Here is a 26,948-nt window from a genome sequence, read left to right on the forward strand (position 1 = left end):
TGCCTTTAATGTTTATATTAACTCTCAAAGTTCTGACTAGAATGATTCTAAAGGAAAGCCAAATTAGAGGCTTAAATATTAAGAAAGAAACCTACAAACTGCAAGCATTCGCGGATGACCTCGTATTTATCTTAGAAGAACCACTACATTCAGGTACAAGACTGGTGGAAATATTAGAAGAATATGGAGAGGTAGCAGGACTGAAAATCAACAAAGATAAAACAAAATTGATAGTTAAAAATATGACTAGTACACAGAAAATTGACTTGGTGGAGAAAGTAAATATCCAAATAGTGAAGAAAATTAAATACTTGGGAGTACAGCTAACAGCAAGATGTATTACAATCAAAGAAGATAACTATGTTAATTTAAACAATCAGATAAAGAAAGACTTAGAAAGATGGGAAAATTTGCAACTCTCCTTTATGGGGAGAATTGCAGCAGTAAAGATGAACATTTTACCTAAATTACTTTTTTTTATTTCAGAATGTCCCCATAAAATTAGAGAAAAAATATTTTGTAAATTTGAATAAAATAATATTGAAATGTATTTGGCAGGGGAAGAAATCTAGAAGCAAATTAAAACTACTACAAGAAGCCAAAGGGAGAGGGGGATTCGGACTACCTGACTGGGAGCTGTACTACCAAGCTGCAATACTCATCTGGGTGCGGGATTGGATAAATTTAAAAAATAGAAGACTAACTCTAGAGGGTCATGATTTACAATCTGGATGGCACACATTTTTGTGGGATGAGAGATATAACTTTCATCAATACTTCCAGAGACACCATATTAGAGCAGCATTACTTAATGTGTGGATTAAAGTCAGTGCTTTTTTTGTAAAAAAAAAAAAAAAAAAAGGTGCCAGAACTCACACACATTATACAACCCACCTTACCTACCCTACAAGGTTCATATCCAAAAAGGTTGCCGGAACTCCATTCTGGGCGTTCTATGAGAAAAAAAGCCCTGATTAAAGTTAAACAACAGAACTATATAGTAACATCGGTATGGCTCTCAACACTGGAAGCGCTAGTGCATCCAAATTTTATGAATTTGGGAAAAGTAGTTACATATAGAGATATTCTAAATGAACAAGGGGAACTTAAATCTAGACAAGAATTAAAAGTATTTATGTACTTTATTTTTCTCATACCATAGGAAAGCATGCCAACCCAGTTGCAAATCGTGTCCTCTAAGTAAAGCAGTCATTTAGTTCTCAGTGTGATCCATTCTTTAAGCTACAACAAAATAGTGACTTGGTAGTAGAGTCTCCAGTCTGGGAGCCCAAAGGCCCCTCTGTCTTTTGAATCTTGTAACAGTTTAATTTTAATTCTTGCTTTTTTCCCTTGCCATCTAAATCTCATTATTGTTGCATTTAAATCATCGAAAAATTTCTGGCTTAGTTTGACAGGAACCGTCTGAAATAAAAATAGCAGTTTAGGTAAGATATTCATCTTTAACAGTCGCTATCCTTCCTAATAGTGATAATTGAAAGTTTTTCCACTTTTCCAAATCTGTTTTTATTTGTTTCAATAGTCTTCCATAGTTGTCTTCTTTTATTATTGTATATTTTGATGTTAAATAGATATCTAGATATTTAACTTTTTTGGCTATCTGGAGATTTGTTTTTTCCACAAATTGAGCTTTCTGTTCTTCTGTTAGATTTCTTGTAAGTACTTTAGTCTTTTCCCTATTTATTTTCAACCCAACCACTTCTCCAAATTCCTCTATTTTCTGCAACAGTTTAATGGCTGTTTCCAAAGGCTCCTCCAAGATAAAGACCAAATCATCTGCAAAAGCTTGTAAATTTATATTTCTGATCTTTTATCTCTAGCCCTTTGATCTCCACATCTTGTCTAATATTCCTGGCCAACACTTCCAATGTAAGAATAAATAACAAGGGAGACAATGGGCATTCCTGTCTTTTTTTTTATATCGAAGTTATCTGTATAGTCTCCATTTAAAAGTATCTTTGCTGATTGTTTATTGTAAATTGTTTGAATTGCGTTTATAAAATTTTCACTAAAATCCATCACTTGCAGCTGATGAAACATAAATTGCCAATTAAGATTATCAAAGGCTTTTTGGGCATCCAAAAATATCAGTGCCATTTGTTTCCCAGATGTTTTTCATAATATTCTAACACATTTAAAATAATTCTTAAATTGTTCTTTATCTGTCTTTTAGGCAGAAAACCATTTTGATCTGAATGGATAAACTCATGCAAAAATTTCTTCATTCTTTCTGCTATTATTGCTGTAAATATTTCATAATCCACATTTAATAGTGATATTGGTCTGTAGTTTTTAATTTGTGTGAGATCAGTATCATCTTTAGGTATAAGAGAAATATTGGCTTCTGTCCAGGATTTTGGTATTTTCATCACTGAAAAAGTTTCATTACAAAGATCTTTCAATATCTGGCTTATTATATCTTGTAATGCTACATAAAATTCCGCTGGGAGACCATCAGGTCCCAGAGTTTAATCTTTTTTTTTTGTCTTTTTATAGCCTCTGTAATTTCCATCATTGTTATTTTCTCGTTCAACATATGTTGCATGTTCTCTGGTATCTTTGGGAGATTTGCTTTTCTTAGATATTCCTGTATTGCCTCCTTAGAAACCACCTCCGCCTTGTAAAATGTCTCATAATAAGTTTTAGCAATTTTTTTCAATGCGCCATTATGACAATGTATTTCGCCTTTTGAATCTTGTAATTTAGCTATCAGGTTTTTTTTCTCTTTCTTTTTTCAGTCTATATGCAAGCCATCTTCCTGGTTTGTTGGCATTTTCAAAGAAATTCTGTTTTGAGTATTTTATCTGTTGTGCTCTCCATCTCCAATAAGTTTAGTTTATGTTTTATTAATTCCATTTGTGTCTTCAGCTTCTTCTTTTGTGGATCATTTTGTAACAAGTTCTAAATTGTCCTTTCAAATTGAGCTGTATTTGTCTCTTTTCTTTATTCTTTTTAGCAAGGTAAGTTATAGCCAAGCCTCTAAAATACGCTTTTGCAGTATCTCAAAGATTTTGAATAGAGGTTTCTTCTTTCTTCTTTATTTTTTTAAAAAAATTCCATTTCTTTCGTTGCAAACTGTAGAAATTCTTTTTCTTTCAATATTGATTTATTCAATGACCATCTTAATTTTTTCCTGGTTCCTTTCAAAGTCATTTTTAATTGGATTATGATCAGCCCAAATATTAGGTTCAATTTCCACCTCTCGTATTATAGTCTTTAAATCATATGAAGTCCATATCATATCAATTATTGATCAGGATTTATGCCTATTTGAGTAAAATGTATATTGTGCTTTCTCTGAATTCATTTCTCTCCATATGTATACACAATTCATCTTCCATCTTTTTTTTAATCAATTTTTATTATTTTATTTTCATTACAATCATAAGAAAAAAAATTCAGATACATAAGAAGTTAAAATACAACACACAAATTCTGACATTGCTCACCCATTTCCCCCCAGACCGCATCCACCTCTCATCTCTTCACTTCCCCCTTCCTTCTACCTCCTCCTCTTCTCCCCTCCCTCTCTCCTCCATCTTTCTACTTACTTATCCCTCTCCTCTTCTTCTCAATCGGATGCAGTCTGAGGGAAAATGCCCGAGCAATCCTCTATCACCAAAATCTGAACTATTGAACATACTACCCATACTCTCCCCTCCCCCCTCCCCTCACCCCCTCCCCCCCCACGACTTCCCAGAGCTCAGTACAGGGTTACAAAAAAAAGAAGAACAAAAGAAAAAAAAGAAAACTAAACATAGTCAACTTAAATTTACTACTTATACAATAACCGGAATCCTAATAACCCTTAACTCTCTGCAAACTTGAATTCATAATTTAATAAAAATCCATTATTCATAAAATAAATGAAACTTTGTTGTTCCATACATCTTCTGAATATATTCTATCCATCTTCTTCATACAGAAACATATCTCTTTTGTGAATGGTCCTTTAAGTAAGCAGAAATTTTAGCCATTTCTGCTAAGTTAGAAACCTTGAACACCCATTCTTCCAAAGAAGGCAGAGAATCTTTTTTCCAATACTGACCCACCAATAGTCTTGCTGCTGTTATTAAATTCAGCATTAAAATAGTTTCTTTAACATCAAAATCCACAAAAATACCCAAAAGAAATAATTGGGGAGTAAATTTAATTTTCCTTTTAAAAACCTTTTGAATGTTCCACCAAATCATAATCCAAAAAGCTTTAATATTTTTGCAAGTCCACCAAACATGAAAATAAGTTGCATCCAAGGAACCACATCTCCAACATTTGGGTTGCAAATTTGGATACATACAAGATAACTTTTTATAACATTTTATAACATTTTTATAACATTTTATAAAAGTTTTCCCTCAAATTTTGTGCTTGAGTAAATTTAACATTTCTAACCCAGATTATCTCGCAAGAATCCATTAAGATTGGTTCCTGTATATTCTGGGCCCATTTGATCATACAATCTTTTACTAACTCTGTTTCTGAATCCAATTTTATCAACTCATTATAAATTCTTTTGATATGAGCAAATTTCTGATCTTTAATCTGAATTACCAAGTTTTCATCTGTTAAAGTAATTCCCACCTTCTTATCTACCCTCCATATCTACCCTCCATCTCTCCATTATTTGTAAATATTGAAACCATGATTGTAAAATATTTTCTTGCCTTAACAAATCAAAAGACTTTAATTGCCAATCTGTACCTGACCAAATGAGCAACTCTTTATAGGAAATATTGTCAAAATTCACCCCTTTAGAAACCCCTTGAATTGCCTGTCCAGGAATCCCCCAAATGGGTATTTTATAGTTCAATTTATAATAATACTTCCTCCAGACACGGAGTATGGCATTTCTTAAAATATGTGACTTAAACACCCAATCTACTTTCTTATCAAAAACTAAATATGCGTGCCAGCCAAATAATAAATCCCAGCCTTCAAGAACCAAAATATTTTTGTTTGTTAAATTGAGCCAATCACTTACTAAAGTTAAAATGGCCGCATCATAATATAATTTCAGATTAGGTGCTTTAAGTTGTTATGTGCTACTTTCCTTCGTGACCAGAGGCAAGCTCGCCTGACCAATAACCAGCCAAGACACAGTGAAGGCCTTTTGTTTCGTTTATTGCAATAAGCAGGGAGAGAAGCTTTCAAAGCTTAGTTCTCTCCAAAGTTTTAACCCAAAATATCTCCTTCTTTTATTCATCCCTATCACCGGCCGCTACAGCCCTCCTCTTTCCCCATTGGCTGAGGTAGTATGAGGTTACACTCTTTCCGTCCGCCTATACACATTTCCTGATAACATACTAAATCATATTCACATATACAATAAGAATAAGAAAAAATTATTTTCTTATGGTTATTTTTAAACTCAATATATTTATGCCCCCATTTTGAACAATAAGTTCTTTTTCTGTTCTCCATTCAACCTTCCTTTCTGGCTAGCCATTTCCTATAAAAAAACTATTTATCTATTTTATGACTTTCCTCTTCCTTTCTCAGACCCAGCTATTTTTACCTCTATGGTTATCTTACTTCCTTAATGTCTTCCTGACTCTCACCATCTGTATTTTTCTTACTCGTTTCCATTGTATTGTAGGTTTTAACTGTCTCTGAAGATTTATCATATTGATGTATATTTATCAAATCCCCCCTGTATTTCTGTATACTCTGATGAATCTTCATTTTTGGCTATATTAGATAACATAAATTGAATCTGTACATCTTCTCCAGAGATGTTTCTCGCTACTGACCCCAATGTTTTGGTGCAAAATGAAATACAGCAGGGTAAACATTGGAGACAGACACAACACATAATACCTATCACAACTATAAACACTAGTCCTATAAATATTTGTTTTACCCACCCAAAATTGGGAAGCCAATTTGTTAACCAACTCCAATCACCCCACATATTTTCATACTTTTGTTCAGGAGCTTTGGCCACATTCCTGATTCCTTTTGCAATGTCCATCACTGCTTCATGATTATCATCTACCTTTAAACAACAGTTAGTGTAATTAAATTTTCCACATACTCCTCCCTCAGAGGCTAATATATAATCTAAAGCCATTCTATTTTGAATTACAATGTCTCTAATTTGTCCTACCTCAGTAGCCAGTAATTCTAGAGCTGTAGCTGTTCGATTAGCTATTACCTCTACCACAGCTTGTAATCTTATTATTCCATTGGTCAAAGTATATAGCCCTCTATATCCTCCTATGGTCCACCAATTCCAGGTTACTGGTTGTAATTCTTTTATTATTCTATTTGTGGACCATACACCCTTCCAACTTTGTTCTGGGGCTTTAGCTATTTCCCTCTTTCCCCTATATTTTTTATATGAGGGGATTTGTATTTCATTATCCCTTTCATTTTCTAATAAAAAGAATTCAGGTATCACTACCCCTGGATAGCAGATTCCAGTCCAATTTGGGGGCAATGCTCGATTTGCTCTTGACCCACATATCCAGTATTGACCTTTTCTTGCTGGCTGTCCCTTAGGAAAAGGTCCATTCCAATTGCCATCCCATCCAACTGGTGCTATAGTCATATATTGTCCTCCATGTGGCACAGGCATAGCCCACAAGGTTGTTCCTACACATCTATATACTTTCCCTTCCTTTGTACATTTATCTGTAGGCCATTTATAAATGTTCCAATATTCTGTGAATCTTGCAGTTAATGTTCCATTTATATGTCTCCAACCCCAAATCCATTCTGTTAACTGTTTTACTATACCCTCCTTATTCTGCTTTCTGCATAAGCATCCCAATCTTAACCTATTTGCTGCATAAGAACATTTTTTTTTAGTGTATGTTGTTTTAAGTTGAGTACAGTTTACAGGGCCTGTTGTAAGTGGAATCTTGTCATATGTTTGAGTCCAAATACATTGACTTTTCCTCAACATTTGATGTCCTTTACTTCTATTTAAACAAAAGAAGCCTGTCGGAATATTACTCAACTCCCACATATGTCTATTAGTATCAGTCCAATTGCTAGTGTAATCATCAGCCTCAGGGAGAAGGAAATGAGGGCTCAAAGGAACTGCTCTCATAGGCCATTGAGCTATCAAAGGCCTGCCACACACCCAACATTTGGTTAAATTGAACACCTTATGCACTTGTTCTGCAAATTCCACAAACAAATTTTTACCTTCATTTCCCAGGCTGTTCTGGTGTGTTGTCTTCAGTAATATTAGAAGTAGAATCCACCCCTCATGATTATTACACAGTATTTCACACCCACAAATTGATCCACAATTACAACAATAACAATAACAATAATCACTAGCTATTACAGAGGTAACACACCTACCACCTAATTCTTACAACGTACAATTCTACGTTTTCAGTTTCTAATGGTATGACTTCTGACTTAATTATTCATTTTATTTGTAACAAACAACTTTTATTTCTCTGATGAGTCACCACCAACATCTTTGTTCTTCATCTGGGGTCACCTGAAATTCTAATAAAGATATTCAAAATAGGTAGGGGTTCTGGTCCACTACCCATTCAAGTCCTTTTAAACGTGGCTTTCAGTCCTTGTCCTGGAATAACCGTCCACCCTCTTTCAGGTCCAGTCACCACCTTTGCTCATGTGTAGTGAGTCCAACCCTTCTCAGCCCTCCGGACAGCAGATATAACATAAGGAACTTCCTTTCTTTGGTTGTAGAAGTTCCTCCTTCCATTTACGATTCAGCACCCACTGTCCCGGCTGGATCTTATGGACTGGAAATTCCAAAGGAGTTGTTTGCGCCACCAAGCCTTCCTGTCAAAGAGAAGACAGAGACCCCAGTACTTGTTCTACATTTAGCTATTTGTCTCCCTCCTTTGGGAGCCTTAACCCTTTATTAACCCTTTTACATATCAAACATCCCTCTGTAGCCCTTTGGGCTATCCCATAAATTCCAAGGGTAGCATAGAATTTCAAATACATTTCTACCTATGCTTTAATTCCCCAATATTTCCCTCATATAGTTTTTGGATCACCATTCTTGCAGTACCTTGTAATAACCACAGAATCCCCTTAAGACCATTTTTGTTGTTTGGTAATTATAAATCTACTATATCCTCAATCCTTTTACTATCTATTTTCCTTTCCCCAACTATAATATATTCTAGATATTTTACCTCCTTTCATACCAAATGGCCTTTATTTGCTAGACACCCTCAATCCTTTCTTCTGCCAAAAAGTTGCTTTCCCATTTCTTTATAATTCCCAGAATAAGTTCTTATTGGGAAGCTACATAAAAATGTATTTGCTTCCACATCTTAAAAATGGAGGAAAGAAAAGAAAGAAAAAAATCATTTGTCCTGTATCAGATAGACTACACTTGTCCATGGAAGCTCTATCAAAAATTGTCACATTTTTCTTTCTTCTCCCCCTTTCACCCTGATTAGATACCATGTTACAAAAATATAACTCAATAAACTTATTGTAAATAACACATTCAGGATTTTAAAAGGTAAAGCACATAGGCTCACCAATTAGCATTGGGCCAACATTTCTGGAATGCCTTTTGTCTCAGGCAAAAAAAAAACATTCAAATCACTCTTGTGGCAGCACATCAAAGAACACCAGGATAGCTAAGAAGACAAAAGATTGCCTCCCCTTCCCCCACTCACTAAACCAGACAGAGTAAAAATTTATACAAAACTTTTGCTTGAAACTGCCCTCAGGAGGAAAATTGCCTTAACATTTACAGAAGTGGCTTGCCAATACCTTCCTCCTAGGGTTGAACAAAAATAAATCAGCACCAAAACACTCAGCCAACCCTCATGGCCAAAGCAGGATTTGAACTCAAATCCAGCCTTGCAGCCTGTGGCTATAACCCTGAAACCAAATTGGTTTTCTATAAAGATTTCCCTTCCCCTCCTTGGCTCCAAGGAAAAGGAAAACAAACTGGACACACACAGTATGCAGCAATTAATCATCTTTTCTGCAGTAGCAAGGAGTCCCAAAGACACATATTTATCAAATGTTAAATAAAGCATCATAAGATTGTTCCTTTGACAAGAATACCCTCAAATGCATTATTAAGGATAAATCCAAACTAAAGTGCAAAGGAAAATCACTGAAGCATGCCACACATACAAAAACAGAATATCAGAGTTGGATGGGACATTAGAGGTCCTCTAGTCCAACCCCTTACTGAAACAGGAAACTCTATCCATTTCAGACCCTATCAATTTCTAACCTCCTCCCAAAAACCTCCAATAATGAAGCATCCACAATTTCTGGAGACAATTATCCCACTGATTAATTATCCTTACAGTCAGGAAATTTTACCCAATTTCTGTTCTTTAAAAAAAAAACACATACACACAAACAAACATGCAGACAGAAACTGCCTCCCCCCCTCCTTTTTCTTCTTCTTCTTTTTCTTTGCATCTATTACTTTTCCAAGGCAGAAATTCTTGGGTTAAAAAAGTAACAAACTAAACATGTTTAAAAGGATTGCTCAAAAATTTCACCCCCCTTCAATAGCCCTTCCACCATAGGTTTTAAACCCATTCTTCCTTCCCAAGTAATGTTATACTGTATCTGGTGAATTACTTCACCAGGGTTCTTTAAAGTCACCTTTAAAGGATCCATGTGTACCCCTCTTCTATTGCCACTGGGAAACTGATCCGGGCACCGCACCAGAAGCCGCAAGCTGTGGGGGATCCCTGCTGCCACCACTGGAGCTGGCTACAACAGAGTGCCAGCCAGCTGCTTCAACCTGGTGCCGGCAGCCTCGGGATGCCCCACCTATCGGTGACATTGCTGCACCGTGTTCCATGATGCCAGGGAATCCATGCCCTGCCGGAGCCGGCCACAATGGAGCGCTGGCCAGCTGCTCTAACTGGGCACCAGTGGGCCATCCTGGGGTGCGCCGGAGTCCCACATGCCACCCGGTAGGCAGCCATCAGCTGTTCCTACTGCGTGGCGTTTCCAGCGGCCGGCTGCATGCTTTGGCGGCTGGCTGCATGGGTCCCCCTCCCTCGTATGAATGTCGAGCCCACAGGGCTTGACAGCCACAATGGTGCCGCACATTCAGTAGCCACCCCTCAAGTGCCACCCCCTGTCTGGCACTCATTGACCACTACATGGTGCCTGTCGGGCGCAGTGCGGTCTCATTGGGCGGCGGCAGCTCAAGGCGATTGCCAGTGCCTCGGCTCAGGCCAGCCGCCCATCAGAATCTACATCCACGAATGGTTGGCGCCATTGTGTCCCTCCCCCACAGAAAGGGCATGGCTCTTCATGCAGGCTTGCCCCCTCGCAGGGCTTCTGATTGGCCCTGCGCCTGGGCACCCCCGCCCCCTGAGAAGTGCGGCCAGGAAGTCCCTTTCCTGGGGAGCCACGCTATTCGGCGCTACCATAGGCCCCACTGGTCGGGAAGGTGCGCGGAGTCCTAGCTGCCGGTAAGGCGATCAGCTCCTCTCCCATCATCCGTTCTGCCCGGCTTGAGCCAGGCTGGAGCAGCATTGGTACTTTCAAAGGTGGCTGCTTCAAGGTCACACAGGCAGCCCTTAGTCGCTCCCCTCCCCTCCGCACCTCCAAATCGATCCCCGATTGGAGAGAAAGAGAGGGAGGGAGGAAGAGAAGGAGGGAGGGAGGAAGAGAGGGAGAGAAAGAGAGGGAGAGAGAAAGAGAGAGGGAGAGAGAGGGGGGAGAAAGAGGGAGAAAGAAAGGGAAAAAGAGGGAGAGAGAGGAAGGGAGAAGGAAGGAGAGAGAAAAAGGGAGAGAGGGAGAAATAGAGAGGGAGAGAGAAAGAGGGAGAGAGAAGGAGAGAGAAAGAGGGAGAGAGAAATAGAGAGGAAGGGGGAGAGAGAGGGAGAGAAAGAGAGAGAGGGAGGGAGGGAGGGAGGGAGAGAGAAAGAAAGAGGGAGAGAGATTAAATTAGTAACATGGTTCTTAAGTGAATCTGGTTTCCCCACTAACTTTGCTAGTCAGAAGGTTGCAAAAGGTGATCACATGACCCTGGAACAATGTGACCATCATAAATATGAATCGATTGCCAAGCATCCGAATGTAAATCACATGACCCTGGGGATGCTGCAACGGTCATAAGTGTGAAAAATAGTCACAAGTCACTTTTTTCAGTGCCATTGTAATTTGAATAGTCACTAAGCAAACTGTTGTAAGTCAAGGACTACCTGTACTTTATCACTTTTTTCATTTTTTTTTTTTGGGTCATCAAGTTTTTGACACCTTGCTAGGTGACTCGTGATACTTGAATGTTGCCATATTCTGAAAGTGATACAATCGGTGAAAAGGTTGGAAAGCCCTGCTTTAAAAGTCCCACATATTTTCTTTATTGGTATAATAGCAGAATAAAAGGTTTGGGAGCTTCTTTTTTGGTTCTGAAAAAATATGATATGCCTATGGCTGCTTCCTTTATCAGTTTCTCATTTCTATAAATTCCATAATTATTTCAGATTTGAATTGTATATCTATAAAATATTGAATGATGAAACAATATCCTTCAGGTGAATTTTTTCAGGCTGATATTGTGTTTGTAGACTTAAATGAATAGTCTCTTTTCTAAGAGACTTCCAGGTTTGTGAAATTGTCTTCAAGTTTGTCTTATGGATTTACTATTTAATTTTGTGAAGATTACATTGTAAAATACAATTTCAGTAATTTTAGACTCTGCAAATTGTTTTCAAAGCTACTTTTTTCTTATAAATGTGTGTTATTGCTTATATATGGAGCTTAAAACAATGAAGTCATTAATTTTGCTTTGTTTCATACCTCTACAATTTATCTATTGTAGCATAAGAATATTTTATTATACAAAATATGAGATGTTCTGATATATACCTTAAGTAGTATTTGTGTATTAAAGAGAAAGATGATTCATTTTCCTCTTTTCACACTTGAATATTTATAAACTATTTTCAGTTTCTGCTTTTATTTGCTGTACAGGTGGGTCTATAGGTCACATATCAGACACGATGGTAAAACTGAATACCACAAAATGCTACAAAATGTAAAGATGAATTTGGCATGGAAATCCCGCTCATTTGAAAATATTTCATAACATGATAAACATTTATGTAGGATTGTTTAATTATTTGGATTCATATTTTATGTTTCTACTTTTCAATGCCAAATTTGAGAATGTAGACCATAGATTGTCTGATCCTTGGCATGAAAAAAAATTCTTTACCACCTAGCAATTATAATTCACAAATCATTATCAATATAGGAAGACTTGTGAATATTATATTCCCAACTAAGTATTATTTTTAAATGTTTCTTTTAATGTTCTATTGACTGGGATGTTACTGGCATAAGATGCAAGTAAAAGTTTCAACATATCCTTTTAATATATGATTGTTGCATGTTATCTTTTCGTATCATTAGATGGACCAATTTTGACAGACAAATCCTCAGCAAAGTACTTATGAGAAGATCTGCTCAGAAAACTAGAGATCGTATTCTTAAAGTTTTCCGTGAGCTCAACATGAAGGATGCTATTAGTTATGTGGCTGAGGTAATTTTATAATTACAAAAATGCTACTTCCTTTTTTCCTCCCCACCCCTCAATGCTAAATTGATACTGGATGTGAATCTCCTAGCTAAGGTTATATACATGCAGAAGGTTAAGAAAGCAAAGATGGTATCCACTGAAGCTCTATCCCTTTTAAATGTGAAATGTATGCAGATAAAAAGGGCAAGGCTTCAATGAAACAGTTGCACTTTGACTTTTAAAAATCTGCCTCCCCATGTATACTCTTTCTTCTAGCATTTTCATTCCACTAATTTTAGTGGGAAATCTGAGTATGCGAAAATATACTCTTTATCGTCTAAATTTGATTGTATTTATGAATTTGTAATAAATTTTATTAGTTTGAAATAAGAAGTCCCAAAAATATCTTAAGAAATTGTACAATGGGAAAGTCTATTATTTAATCCAAAGAGAAAGAACCAGAGCTCTTAGTTAACTGCCACCCTGGAAATAATTGAGGGTGGCTCTGATAAACTCTAAAAATTATTGTAATTTTTAATGTTTAATATAAATACATTTTTATGAGGAATAATATGTGATTCATGTGATTCAATTTACATTTAAATGAAAGATAAATGAAATTAAATTATTTTTTCTCCTTGCCCCAGTGTGGCTTCCACATACTTCAAGAATGCAAATGTAATCCTTGCTTGAAAAAAAAAGTGCAACTTTGATTTAATCCATTAATCTCATAGCTTTGAGATTTTTCTGACATGTTTGAAATTTTGAAAGATGGGCTTTGTAGAATCACAAACTTATTGTGGTTGGGAAGTTATATATCTTCCAGCTGGCTGGGTGTATACCATATTGCTACAACAGAGATCAACTATTTTATGAAGTTGAGGACCTCAACTCAGTCTTCCAAAATTCTAAATGCCCACACAAAATTATCGGATTATAGTATGATTCACTTAAGAGATGTAGCCAAGTTTTTTCAACCATTTTTTCTAATTTTTAAAATGGAATAAAGGTAGACATACAAATAGAAGATTTTTTGGGGGGAAAAGTGCCCATATTATCTCACTTAAAGCCATTCAGAATATGAAAAATTGGCTGAAATAGTACAACTTTTGAGCTTAAGTGTGTATCTGCACTTTCATCCATTTTGACTCCTGGTGACTACGTGGACAAGTTCCTGCAGTTTTGGGGACAAGATTTCAGAAATGATTTACTATTGCCCACTTCCTAGAGCTGAGAAAGGTCCAAGGTCATCCAGCTGGCTTTCATAGTCTCTCAATTTTTAGCCTGGTGCCTTAACTGGCTATCTTTGGGCACAAATGAGGGCTCACAAATGGTACCATGGGACCTGGAGACCACTGATTGTCCATTTCTACAATATACAACAATATTATTTTGCTTTTCACTCCTTTTTTGTCCTCATGTTTTCAACAAGATGAAGTAGATAGGATAGCCAATATCATTCAGGTGGTGACAGGCAGAAAAAGATGGCAGGAATATGAGAGCTGCCCCTGATCGGAAAAGCAGAAGCAATATTGAATTCTGATGTTATCTTCTGAAGCAATATTGAATACTGATGTTATCTTCTGGCTCTCAGTATTCATCTGTAGTTGATCACTGTAGCTTTAATGGTCTTGACAAACTTGAACAATGGACCTTATCCAACAAAATGAGTTTCAGTGTGGAGAAAAGCAAAGTCTTAAATCTAGGCAAGAAAAACCAAAGGTACACATACAGTTTGTTTATTTATTTATTTATTTATTTATTTATTTATTTATTTATTTATTTTATTTATATGCCGCCCAATCCCAAGGGACTCAGGGCGGCGTACAAAATTAAAACAATAATCTAACAATAAAATAATACAATCATACAGCGTGTCCGATCATATCCCCCCCCCCGGGGACATCAGCCCCAGGCCTGCCGGAACAGGAGAGTTTTAACAGCTTTCTTAAAGGCCGGCAGGGTGGGAGTAGTTCGAACCTCGGGGGGAAGTTGATTCCACCAGGTCGGAGCCACCACAGAAAAGGCCCTTCCCCGAGGGCCCGCTAGCCAACATTGTCTGGCCGACGGGTCCTGAAGGAGGCCCAATCTATGGGACCTCACCGGTCTCTGGGAACTGTGCGGCAGTATGCGGTCCTGTAAGTAACCTGGCCATATGCCATGAAGGGCTTTAAAGGTGATAACCAACACCTTGAATTGCGTCCGAAGACCCACAGGAAGCCAGTGCAGCTCACGGAGGATAGGTGACACGTGGGCGTACCTTGGCGCGCCCACAATCACTCTTACGGCTGCATTCTGAACCAACTGCAGCCTCCGAACGCTCTTCAAGGGTAGCCCCATGTAGAGCGCGTTACAGTAATCCAGTCTTGAGGTGACAAGGGCATGAGTGACCGTGAGTAAAGCCTCCCGGTCCAAATAAGGCCGCAACTGGTGCACCAGGCGAACCTGGGCAAAGGTCCCCCTGGCCACAGCCGATAGATGTTGTTCCAAATTTAGCTGTGAGTCCAGGAGGACACCCAAGTTGCGTGCCTGCACTGAGGGAGGTAAATTTGCCCCCCCCCCAGGACTAATGATGGACCATCCAGTTGATCTTTGGGAGGCAAGACCCAGAGCCGCTCGGTCTTGTCAGGGTTGAGTCTAAGCCTGTTCACCCCCATCCAGACCCTCACATCTTCCAGGCACCGGCACATCACATCGACTGCTTCACTGAAAGGACACGGGGTGGAGATATACAATTGGGTATCATCCGCGTACTGATGATACCTCACCCCGCGTCGCCGAATGATCTCACCCAGCGGTTTCATGTAGATGTTAAAAAGGAGGGGGGACAGGACCGAGCCCTGAGGCACCCCATGATCGAGGCGCCTAGGGGTCGATCTCTGTCGGCCCGCCAACACTGACTGCGACCTGTCAGAGAGGTAGGAGGAGAACCACTGCAATACGGTGCTGCCCACCCCCACCTCCCCAAGACGACGCAGAAGGATACCATGGTCGATGGTATTGATAGCCGCTGAGAGGTCAAGAAGCACCAGGATAGAGGAATGACCCCTATCCCGGGCTCGCCAGAGATCATCGGTCAGTGCGACCAAAGCAGTCTCAGTGCTGTAGCCGGGGCTGAAACCAGATTGAAAAGGGTCCAGATAATTAGTTTCATCCAAGGATTGCAAGAGTTGGGACGCCACCACCTTCTCTACAACCTTCCCCACAAAGGGGAGGTTGGAGACAGGACGAAAGTTCTTCAAAACAGCTGGATCCAGGGAAGGCTTCTTGAGGAGGGGCCTCACCACCGCTTCCTTTAAAGGTTGCGGGAAAGACCCCTCCATCAAGGCGGCGTTGATTATCGCCTGGAGCCAGCCTCATGTCACCTCCCTACTGGCAGAAACCAGCCAGGAGGGGCACGGGTCCAATAAACAGGTGGTGGCATTCATTGCCCTCACAGCCTTGTCCACTTCATCAGGGGTCACAGGCTCAAACTCGCTCCAGATAACATGACTAAGACCAGCCCCTGGCAACTCGGCTGGCACTGCCCAGTCGGAGTCTAGGTCTCTCTGAATCTGAGCGATTTTGTCCGAAAGAAACTGAACAAACTGCTCAGCTCTCCCCTGCAAGGGTTCCTCCACCTCCTCCACTTTAAGAAGGAAGGGGGTCACCCTAAACAAGGCGGCCGGGCGAGATTCTGCGGACGCAATAAGTGCGGAAAAGTGAACACTCTTTGCCGCCCTTATCACCACTAAATAAGTCCTAAGATAGGCTCTTAATAGTGATCAGTCAGATTCAGAGTTACTGGCCCTCCAACGTCGCTCTAGACATCTCTTGTGGCGCTTCATCTCCCGGAGCTCCTCAGTAAACCAAGGCGCCCTCCAGGGACCACCACACAGAGAGGTCGCAAAGGCGCAATTCGATCCAGGGCCCCGGACGCCGCCTCATTCCAGGCCGCAACCAGGGACCCGGACAAGTTGTGGACAAGGGAGTCAGGTATGTCCCCAAGCTCCTCCTGGAACCGATGGGTTTGGGTTTGTGGTTTGGCACCAACTACAACTCCAAAGCAGATGGATGAGGATAGTTGTCATCCAAGAAGTCTGAATGGCTTTCAAAGGCACTGTGCCACAAATAACCATATGTGAGATGTTGTGCTGAACTGGGCAAAGGGAACAATTCAGTTAATTGTTTCTGACTGACCTTTTTGCTTAAACCTTCCCAAAAGAGGATTTCTTAAATTTATTTCAAAATCTTCCTGTATTCTTTTATAAAAAACACCCCACAGAAAATATTCTTTCACATCGATCAAGTCCATTAACTTTCCAAAATCAACATTCTAGTCCAGAAATGTCAAACACAAGGCCCGGGGGCCGGATGCAGCCTGCAAAGTGGTTTCATGTGGCCCGCAAAGCCATCCTGGAAACAGTGAGGGAATGGCCCCTGCTGCCTTGCCCCTGGCCCAGGCCGGCCAGGAGCCAATGTACAATGCATTCAGCTCCACAAGGCCATCTGGAAACAGCGAGGAACTAGCCCCTGCCGCGTTGACCCCACCCCCTAGGTGCATACTGGGGAGGTGTCACCCTTTGTGAGGAATGAAGAAATGCACCATTGCCTGGAAGTGGCCAGCAAATGGCCCTCGCCTACTTCACATACCCGGCTTGATGGGCTCTTCCCTGGTTCCCCCCCCCTTCTGCCAGAGATCCTCAGATCTGTCCCACTCCTGCCCAGGCCTCCACAGGCACCCTTGGCGCAAAGGATGTAGAGCTGGCCATGCCCACCCAGCAGGCCACACCCCCCGTAGGCTGCACCCACCCTGGCCACACCCACCCAGCCCGAGGGCAACCGCAATGCTGATGAAATTGTGTTTGACACCCCTGTTCTAGTCCATATTTTTCTGTTTTCCAAAAGTTAAAGTCATTTTAATCCTTAAACCTACATAGAACTATTTTCATCCAGGGTAATGAAACTTTGCTTTAAAATAGGTTCTTAAAATTTAGAAAGTCTAACAAATAGTTTCCTAAATTAATTAAAAGAGAAAGTAGATGAATTCAGTGTCACTTTGAAAGTACCAAACTGCAACTTGGGCAAGATGATTTTTCCTCCCAGCTCCTATTGCTCTCAAAGCTACTGAAGATCATTGTTTTACTATCTCCTCAAAGGGAGATTCTATATCGGGCAAAATTGTGGATCAGGAAAGGAGTTCCTAGGAGCCAATCTATTCACCGGTTCCTCTTTTTGCTATAATCATCTTCAGTCTGCCATTACTATCCCTGGAAGTCTCAAACCGGGGCAGGTTGATGATGTGTTGCCATGCTAATGTAGAGTGACATGCATTCACATCATCAAGACAAGAAATGCCCATTATGTCAAAAGCCTAGGTGCAAATGCTGTGGAGTGACAATGAAAAGGAATTTAAATTCTTTTTATGTTTTCTTCAATTGAAACCCAAATCATAATATGTAAATATGTATTATGATAGTTGTAGAGCATAAAATGTCAAAGTAGTTTCTTCAGACAACTCTATAGAAACAGTGTATAAAAACTACTGCCTTTTTGTAATTTGGGGTACATATCAGCATATTAAAAACCAACTCAAGTTTGTGTGTGTGTGTGTCTAATAGAACACCTGGTCTACTGCTATGATTACTTTTGCCTTTCAGCCCCAATCTAGGAGCATTTTGCAGGCTCAATATTTATTTATTTTTATTGAACAGGGAGAGCAAAGAGGTTCGTTGGCATTCATTCACTCTCCAAGTATTGAACACACCGCCAATGTGGACTTCAGCATTATCAACCAAATGAAGGGAGAGACTTCTGTCACCCAATTGCTGTAGGTGGAATATATAGTTAAGCCCTGGTTTTATAAGTACATTTTTAATATCAAGTCAGGGTAAGAAACATACAGTTTCGGCTATACTGCATTTAATCTCTTTAAGATCATTTGGTTTTAATAGGAGAGATTCAGACTAATTTTTTAAAAAATCAGTTATTTCAAAGTGCTTGATTTTGCAAGATGATGCCAGTTAGGCACACTATTCCCACCCAACCAGGATTATACTATTATATTTGTTTCTGTCAGGTCTGAATGACCAGACCCACACTAGCTACTTTATTGTTCTGTTGCAAATTTACAGGAATCTTTCCAGACTGGCAGATTAGATAAGGCTGATTAGATAAGGCTCAAAGGAGGGTCAGGTCTTGCCCTCTTGTTTTTTGTAACAAGTCCATGCTAATTACCTGTTTGATCTTTTCTCCTGACTGAGATATTGCTCTCTAACAGTATCTCACATTTTCCTATGGATTTAAACTAAACAATATTTCTAAAATCTGAAAGTTCACTTTTACTGGGCGATTACAGTAGATATGCCTAATTTCCTTTCTGTTGTTTGTGGACTTTACTTAAAGTTGTTCACTATTACAGCATATGTTTGCATACTTTGATTTGAACTCTCCATAATGTTAAAAAAATCAAAATACTTCCTGTCCATTAAAATAGACTTTAAAGAAAATAAATCAAGTGACTTCTTATTTTTTTTCCAGTATCCTAGTTTTCTGTTATGAAGCTACTTTCTTATAAGGATTTGTTTTAATTTTTATAAAAATCATGATGTAGAGTTTATTCTTGGATTTTAAAAATGTTTGTTTGTTTTAAGATTATTGGCTTGTTTTATTTGTTAAATCCTGTGAACAAAGCTAAATGTTTATTTTACTTTAGGAGAGAAACTGCCAGTTCTGTCTGTCTTGATATGCAAGCATTAGAACAGAGAAGGAAAAGCATTCGAGATTCAGAAGATGTTTTTACCCATCATACTTTACAACTGTATCTATATAAGCCCAGGCAAGAGGTAAGAAACTACAATTGAAGAAATTTCAGTAGGTTCCCCATCATACCAGTATTTTCAAAGACTTTTAATTCCAAGCCTTTGGCAAGGATTTTTTTTTTAATTTTTAAAAAAATGAAATGATCCAAGGGTATAGTATTGAAACAAATGGAGAAAGGAAAATATTGTTAACAAGAGGAGGGGCGGGGAAGGGGAAAAAAGACTTTGCCTTAAAACTACAGAGAGCATTTGCGAAAAGAAAAACAGTCATGGAAAAAGTGACAACTGCTATGGTGATTTACAAACTATATGCCATGTATTTATTCATGATGTAGAGTTTATTCTTGGATTCAGTTGTTCCCAACCTTGGAACAGCTAGATGGCCTGAGAAAAAGAGGAAGGCGAAGGAAAATCTGTTGCCAAACATTTCAGGAAGATCTGAAAAGTATCAGTCTTAAATGGAAGTATGCACAGACTGTAGCTGTGGACTGAAAATTGTGGAGTACACTTGTAGCTCGATGTGCTTAATACAGGACATGATGAGGAGTAGGAGTAGGAGGATGATTTTTCCGACATTTATTCAGTTGCCTCTTACAGCAAAAGCCATGGTCTGCAGAGCTCACAAAGCATCAAAGGGATCTCATTGTTGGAAGGTTCAAGGCATTGGATATACCATGGAACACAATGAAGATAATCATCAATAAGTAGAGAATAGTGACATTACCAAGAACTGGATATCCCTCCAAAATTGATGCAAAAAGAAGAAACCTGATCTGAGAGGCCTAAAGCAACAAGGAGCTGCAGGAATTTCTGCAAACTGGTTGTGTACTACATATGACAATAGTCTCCCATATTCTTTATATGTCTGGGATATGAAATAGGGTGACAAGATGGAAGCCTTTTCCTATAAAGAAAAACATCCAAGCCTGGCTGCATTTTCCAAAACTACATCAAATCTGACAAAAGCATGTGGGAAAATATGTTATGATCTAATAAGATCAAGGTTGAACTTTTTGGCCATAATTCCTAAAAGTATGTTTGGCTCAACTGTACATCGCAAAAAATGAAACGTGGCGATAGCATTATGCTTTCAGGCTGCTTTTCTTCAGCTGGAACTGGGCAGGGAATTAGGAAAAATTCCAAATAACAGTTACTTTTGGTACAAAACCTTCAGGTCTCTGCTAAAATGCTGAAGATTAAGCAAAATTTCACCTTTCAAAATAATGACCCAAAACATACCTCCAAATCAACAAAAGAATGGCTTCATCAGCAAAAGCTCAATGTTTTGCAATAGTCCAGCCAGAGTCCAGATCTGAATCCAATTGAAAATCTAAGGGGTGACCTGAAGAGGGCTGTTCATAGGAGATGCCCTTGCAATCTGACAGACTTGGAATGGTTTTGCAAGGAAGAATGGACAAAGATTTCTAAGGCAAAATGCTGTCATGAAATCAAAAGTATTAGTTTAAAAGTATGCACCCTTATGCAATCATGTTATTATAAGTTTTTTATTCATTTCCTTCTACAACATTTCAGTTTGTTTTTCAATTGAATCATACAGCTTATATATTATAGTAAAAGTGGAAAAAAATTCTGATGTGATTTATTGTAGTCTGATTTTTTTATACATCTCAAAACCTGGCATTTTAATGGGGTAAATAGACATTTTATGTCTATTGTAGCCAGGAAAGCAAAGGATTAGGAGCACAGGTAGTGTTCTCATCTCTACTTCTGATGGAAGTTTGCCATCCAATGAGGGAACAAAGGATTCTATAAGTAAACCACTGGCTCAAGGCATGATGCCATCAAAAGAACTTTGGATTTTAGACCAAGATTTACATTACCTACAGGAAAGGCTTCTGGCAGAAGATGGGCTACAACTCAAAAGAAATGGGAAAAATGTGTCCGAAAACACATGGCTTGTGTTATCTGAAGGTCTTTAAACTAAAAATGGAAGGGGAGGGAGACCAATCTTTAGGATCTAACTCCAAACATAAACCTCAAGACAATTAGTAGACAATGAGTAAGGGAGTGGTAAGATGGAAGAGAAACTCAGGTATAAAACAGGAGACATAAAAAGAAAATGCAAGGGAACAAATGGAGAATTTGAAGCTCTAGTACATGTGGGCTAAGCTTGGTGGGATAGAAACCATTATTGGAATGTACTGCTAGAAGGATATGAATTGTTGAAAAGAAACAGACCCAACAAAAGAGAGGGAGTTGCATTGTATGTAAGGAATCACTACACCTTTACAGAAGTATACAACTAAGAATGAAAATCTTCTAGAATGTATTTGGGTGAAAATTAGAGGAAAATGACATCACTATAGGTATTCCCAGGAGGGGAACTCATCAAATTTGCAGATGACACTAAGTTGGGGGGAAATTGCTAACACATTGGAAGATAGACCCAAGATTCAGAAGAACATTGACAGCATTGAGCATTGGGCCCTAGCTAATAAGATGCAGTTCAGTCATGAGAAAAGTAAGATCCTGCACTTAGGCAGGAAGGACCAAATGAATAAGTAGTACCTGGCTCAACATAGTAACTGTGAAAGGGATCTAGATGTTCTAATGGACCACCACTTAAGTATGAACCAGCAGTATGCTGCAGCTGCCAAAAAAGCCAATATAGGCCTAGACTGCATCAACAAAGGAATGGAATACAGATCACAAGAAGTGATAGGATGTCAAGACGTGATAGTACCATTTTATACTGCACTAGGGAGGCCACACTTGGAATACCACATCCAATTCTGGTCATCACACTACAAAAAATGTGCTGAATCCCTAGAAAGAATGCAGAGAAGAGTAGAATAGTATGTGATTATTAATGGAGCACTGTCTGAACAGAGACCAATCACAAGTAGTGTACAACAAGACTCAGTCCTAATTCCTGTTTTGTTCAATGTGTTTGTAAATGGTACAACAGAAGGATTGCTAGGTAAGATATATATTTTTTTTTGCTGATGACACAAAGGCAGGGCTTTTTTTCTCATAGAATGCCCAGAACAGAGTTCTGGCACCATTTTTGGATGGAACCTTGTAGGATAGGCAAGGCAGGTTGTGTGAGTTCCACCCCCCCCCTTTTTTTTTTTTTAGAAAAAAAGCACTGCACAAAGGTATGTGATAGAGTTGACATTACTGGGAATATTCATAACATGGAAAGGGATTTGGCATTGCTTGAAAATTGGTTAAAAATGTGGATACTGCATTTTAATGTTTCTAAATATAAGATCATGGACTCAAGAGAAAAAGAATCCTCTGGTGGGGTACAGTATTGGCAGTACAGTGTTAGACAGAATAACAGAAGAAAAGAATTTAAATATGCTCATAACAGATGACTGCAAAACTATGGTCAGGCAGCTATAAAGGCAAACAAAATTCTGGGATGCATCACTAGAGGGATCACCAGCAGGAAAAAAGAGATTCTAATCCTGCTATATAGAGCCTTAGTCAGACCCCATTTGGCATACTGTGTCCAGTTCTGAAGACCTCACTTTAAAAAGAGTATTGATAAAATTGAGCGAATCCAGTGACAGGCAACAAAAATAGTGTAAGGACTGAGGGACAAAACATATCAGGAGATTTGGAAAATTGAATATATAGAGCCTGGAAGGACAGAATTGAAAGGGGGAATGATTGAAAACTTTTTATTAAGGATGTGAATAAGGTTCAAGAAGGCAGTACATTCAATATTAAGCAAAACTTCAAGAACACAGAGCCTCAAACAGACAGGAGAGCACGTCAAAAATAATTTTAGAAAGTGTTACATTATGGAAAGAGTAGTGAAAGATTGGAACCCATTTCTAGCAAAGGTAGTGGGTAAATCTTCAGTAATTGAGTTTAAATCTCCTTGGGGTAAATACATGCTCATCATCCAACAAAAAGTAAAAAGTAAAACAAAATAATAATAATCCCCCAGTGAGGCACTACCTTGACGTGGTTGTGGGGCTTGTGTACTCTGAGGAAGATGAGAGCTATGCCAGAGGTTCAACCATACTGGACAGGTCTCATCAGAGGAGTCAGACAAAGAGTGTCTCTCCCATAAAAAATATGGTGAGACATAAATTTCAGAATACTGGCTCGGATGTTGCCCGGGTTAACAAGGTCCGTGCTAGATATTGGAGTTCCTGGATATCTGGTGAAAAATGGGTTACAGGACTCAGGACTTTTGGCTGAGCAACCAGGGCCAGCAGCTGCAGAACTACTGGAAGAAAAGGTCTTTACCCATCGCAGATACACAGTGATTGAAAACAAAGAAATAATGATCTGTTACTACAGATCAAGTCCAACAAGAAGAGGATATCTAAAATGAATGCACCAGTTCTGGAAAGAACAACATCCAGAATCAGAAATAACAGAACAGAGACTAGCAGATCAACGCCGATTTATAATACGAAATAAAGTATTCACAGAAACAGAATTGGATGAACTGCAAAGATTTACCCAGGGCAAAGAAATCAACGCCTTACCAGAAGTAATTCAGAATGTAGAGGCAAACCAGGGGGAGTTGGCAGTGAAGGAATCTAGCAAAGATATACAACTGTTCTCATTTGGAAACCAGGCACCTCTACCTCAGGAAGAACAAAATCCTCTAACTAAAGAAATAAAAGAATTGAAACAAAGAATAACTGAGCATCTAGAACCGCACAAAAACAACAGAATAAGGCTACCTGCATTGAAGCTTGTTCCAAAGAAACAGCTAGCACAAGCATTAAAAGATGCAAATACTGCAATATCAAGTATAAGTACCAATTCACTGCAAGAAACAAACCAACTAATGTACAGCACAGCTGCAGTTATAACTGAATAGCTGGGATGCAAAATCAACAAAGAAGGAAAACAAACAAACAGTGCACCACAAAAATGGAAGGTTAGACTAGAAAATAAGATCAGCAAGTTAAGATCACATGCAAGCAAGCTAGAACAGATGAAAGAAAAGAAGATGAAGAACAAGAAGACCAAAGAATACCTAATCAAGAAATACCACTTATAAACAAGGAAGATCAAGGAAGCACTGGAAATAATAAAGCAACAAATAACAGCTATAGCCAGGAAAATCAGTAGATATGAAGCTCGAATTGCAAACTATAGGCAGAACCTCCAATTTCAATCCAATCAGAAACATTTCTACCAAGACTAGGAAAAGATTCTTTCCATGTTGAAAGCAATACATGAAACCATTCTCTTAGCTTGTGATAGAATGAGATCTAACATAAAAGATGAAGACGCCAGCTTAGATAAACAAACTTTGACTACAACCAAAGAACCAACAATGCAGAAGATAACAGAAGAAGTGGGACAATCAAAAACTAAGACAGAGGACTCAATTGACCAACAAATACAGCTGATGGAAAATCCAGAAAAAGAAGTGACAACACTGAAAATGGAAATGATTTTCTATATAAATCAGAAGAAATTTGAAAAAGAAGAACAGATTGAATGGAAGACAAATATATCAGAACTAACAGGGAGACAATTTAATGAATACAAATGGGTAGTCCTTCCAGAAAATTGGCAATTAAATGATCTCCTTCATTTCAAATAATATATACAATAATAGAGGGAGATCTACTTGATGATCTAAAAGCACGGATGTGGAAGCCTAGTTGGCAAAGGAAGAAAGCCAGAATAAGATTGAAGAAAATTGGAATTTTGAATTACTAGAGGAGATTTCATATTATTAATTAGAGGGTTAAAGGGAGATGTTGAGATAAGGGGAATTTTGGTTATTAGATTTAAAATACTTGCAAATTAATTGAAAATGAGCCGAGGTGGCACAGCAGTTAGAGTGCAGTACTGCAGGCCACTTTAGCTGACTGTGTTCAGCAGGTCAGCGGTTCAAATCTCACCGGCTCAAGGTTGACTCAGCCTTCCATCCTTCCGAGGTAGGTAAAATGAGGACCCAGATTGTTGGGGGCAATGTAAATATATATATATACATTGCTTACTGGTGTACACCGCTTAGAGAGTGCTTGCACTTAAAGCGGTATATAAGTCTCATAAATAAATAAATAAATAAATAAATAAATAAGGATTTTATTTGTTTAATATTTAAAAATTAGACCTAAAAAGAAAAAGAAAATGAATTATCATGAATATGTTTGATTTATTGATTAACCCAGGTAATATACATAATGGTTTTGATTTATTAAAGAGGATATTGTATTATTAAATAGATTATTTAAAATGGTGGGAAATAGACTACTTTTAGGAAATAGAACAAGACTATATTCAAATAAATAAAATGTGTATTTTGGATATTATATTTTGTTATGAATTGAGACAAGGGAAATCTTGGTTACCCAAAACCTGAAAATTATAAATATCAAAGGTTAAATTGGAATATTGATGAGAAACTAAAAATTGGGCAAAAATTAATAACAGGATATGGATTGTTTATGTAGATTGAACGTAATTAAGATAGTATAAGCTAAAAATATATTGATAAATGTAATAATGATGTTTTTATTGAGTTGATATAACTAGAATTGTACTAGCTTGAATAGAAGACAGTAAGTGTTAAGGGAAAAAGAGAAGAAATATCTGATGTTGTAACCTGAGATTTGCACTAAAGATTTTGTTATTGAACTATTGATTAACCCAATCACCATGTTTCTTTTTAAATACTTAAATGTAAAACTGGAAAATTAATAAAATGTTATATAAAAAAGAATGCAGGTATGATTTGATGCCTCTATTGAAAGAGCTACAGTGGTTACTAGTTGCTTGCCATGCACAATCTAAAATGTTGGGAGTGATCTTTAAAGCTTAATAAGCTTGGACAAGTTTTTGTTCCAAAATCTATCTGGTAATTAAACTATAAGGGACATCTGTGTCCTGTGTCAAAGGCAGTGATGTGCTACTAAACATTTAAGAAGTGGCTTTGCTCTGCTCTGCTCTGCTGGCTCCACTGCCATCACCATGCCTCAGTACTAGCCACAGAACAGCTGATTGGCATAGTAGTCATCAAGGTCCATTTCTGCTATCAACCAGCTCACAATATTTCAGAAAATTTAATAATCAGCTCTCACAAGCTGTTCTGGAAACTTCTAGCACATCATTGGTTAAATGCTCATTTTTCTCAAATACAGGAGAAGTCCTTTTCTTCTATTGTTCACAGATGTCAGAATCCAATTATATTTCATCTTTAATTATCAAATATAGAAACTCCCAATTCTGCCTTCTCTGGATTCTGCCATCAGAGGGAGAGAAGGGGGAGAACAAAGGGGCTTTATGGCCCTCACTTCCTTCAGTACACTTCAAAGAGCTGAATGCTGAATGTGTGTTTATTGTAACAAAGAAGGGTATTTGCCTTTCATGTAGTTATCTGAAGTCTCCATCCAGACGGAAGAAAGAAGAAAGGGGGTGGAATTGTGATACTTGAAACTATCACTGGAAGGGGGGTTGATTGGGTGGGACTACTGGGGAACCCCTTAAAACCTTGAATGGGAGAGCTTGAACCCCAAGTCCTGTCTAGCATGCCTGCAACCATTTTCTCTTAATAAAGGATTCCTGTTGGAAGAATTATTCCAAGAGTTCTGTCTTCTTAAGATGCAAAGTGGGGTGGGTCCTTACATTAGACAGGACTTGCAAAATTAATCCACCTGGAAGGGAGACCCTTGCCGGGGGATTTTGCAAAAAATTTACCATGTCAGACAATGGAGAAA

The 26,948-nt window shown here is 38.5% G+C and overlaps 1 protein-coding gene across 1 annotated transcript in view; it reads left to right on the forward strand.

Annotated features, from left to right (window-relative positions):
- The first annotated feature begins 9,840 nt into the window (after positions 1–9,840).
- The window catches only part of LOC120302934 (sodium/hydrogen exchanger 3-like), a 34,194-nt gene continuing 17,086 nt past the window's right edge, over positions 9,841–26,948 (forward strand). The window contains exons 1-5 of the mRNA XM_039331964.1: positions 9,841–9,917; positions 10,247–10,402; positions 12,373–12,502; positions 18,172–18,287; positions 19,173–19,302. Coding sequence (XP_039187898.1) covers positions 9,841–9,917; positions 10,247–10,402; positions 12,373–12,502; positions 18,172–18,287; positions 19,173–19,302 — 609 coding nt within the window. The remainder of the gene's footprint in view (positions 9,918–10,246; positions 10,403–12,372; positions 12,503–18,171; positions 18,288–19,172; positions 19,303–26,948) is intronic.

Source organism: Crotalus tigris, unplaced genomic scaffold, assembly GCF_016545835.1.
Source record: "Crotalus tigris isolate CLP2741 ecotype Arizona unplaced genomic scaffold, ASM1654583v1 scf7180000017623.1712378, whole genome shotgun sequence".
In the NCBI taxonomy this organism is placed as follows: domain Eukaryota; kingdom Metazoa; phylum Chordata; class Lepidosauria; order Squamata; family Viperidae; genus Crotalus; species Crotalus tigris.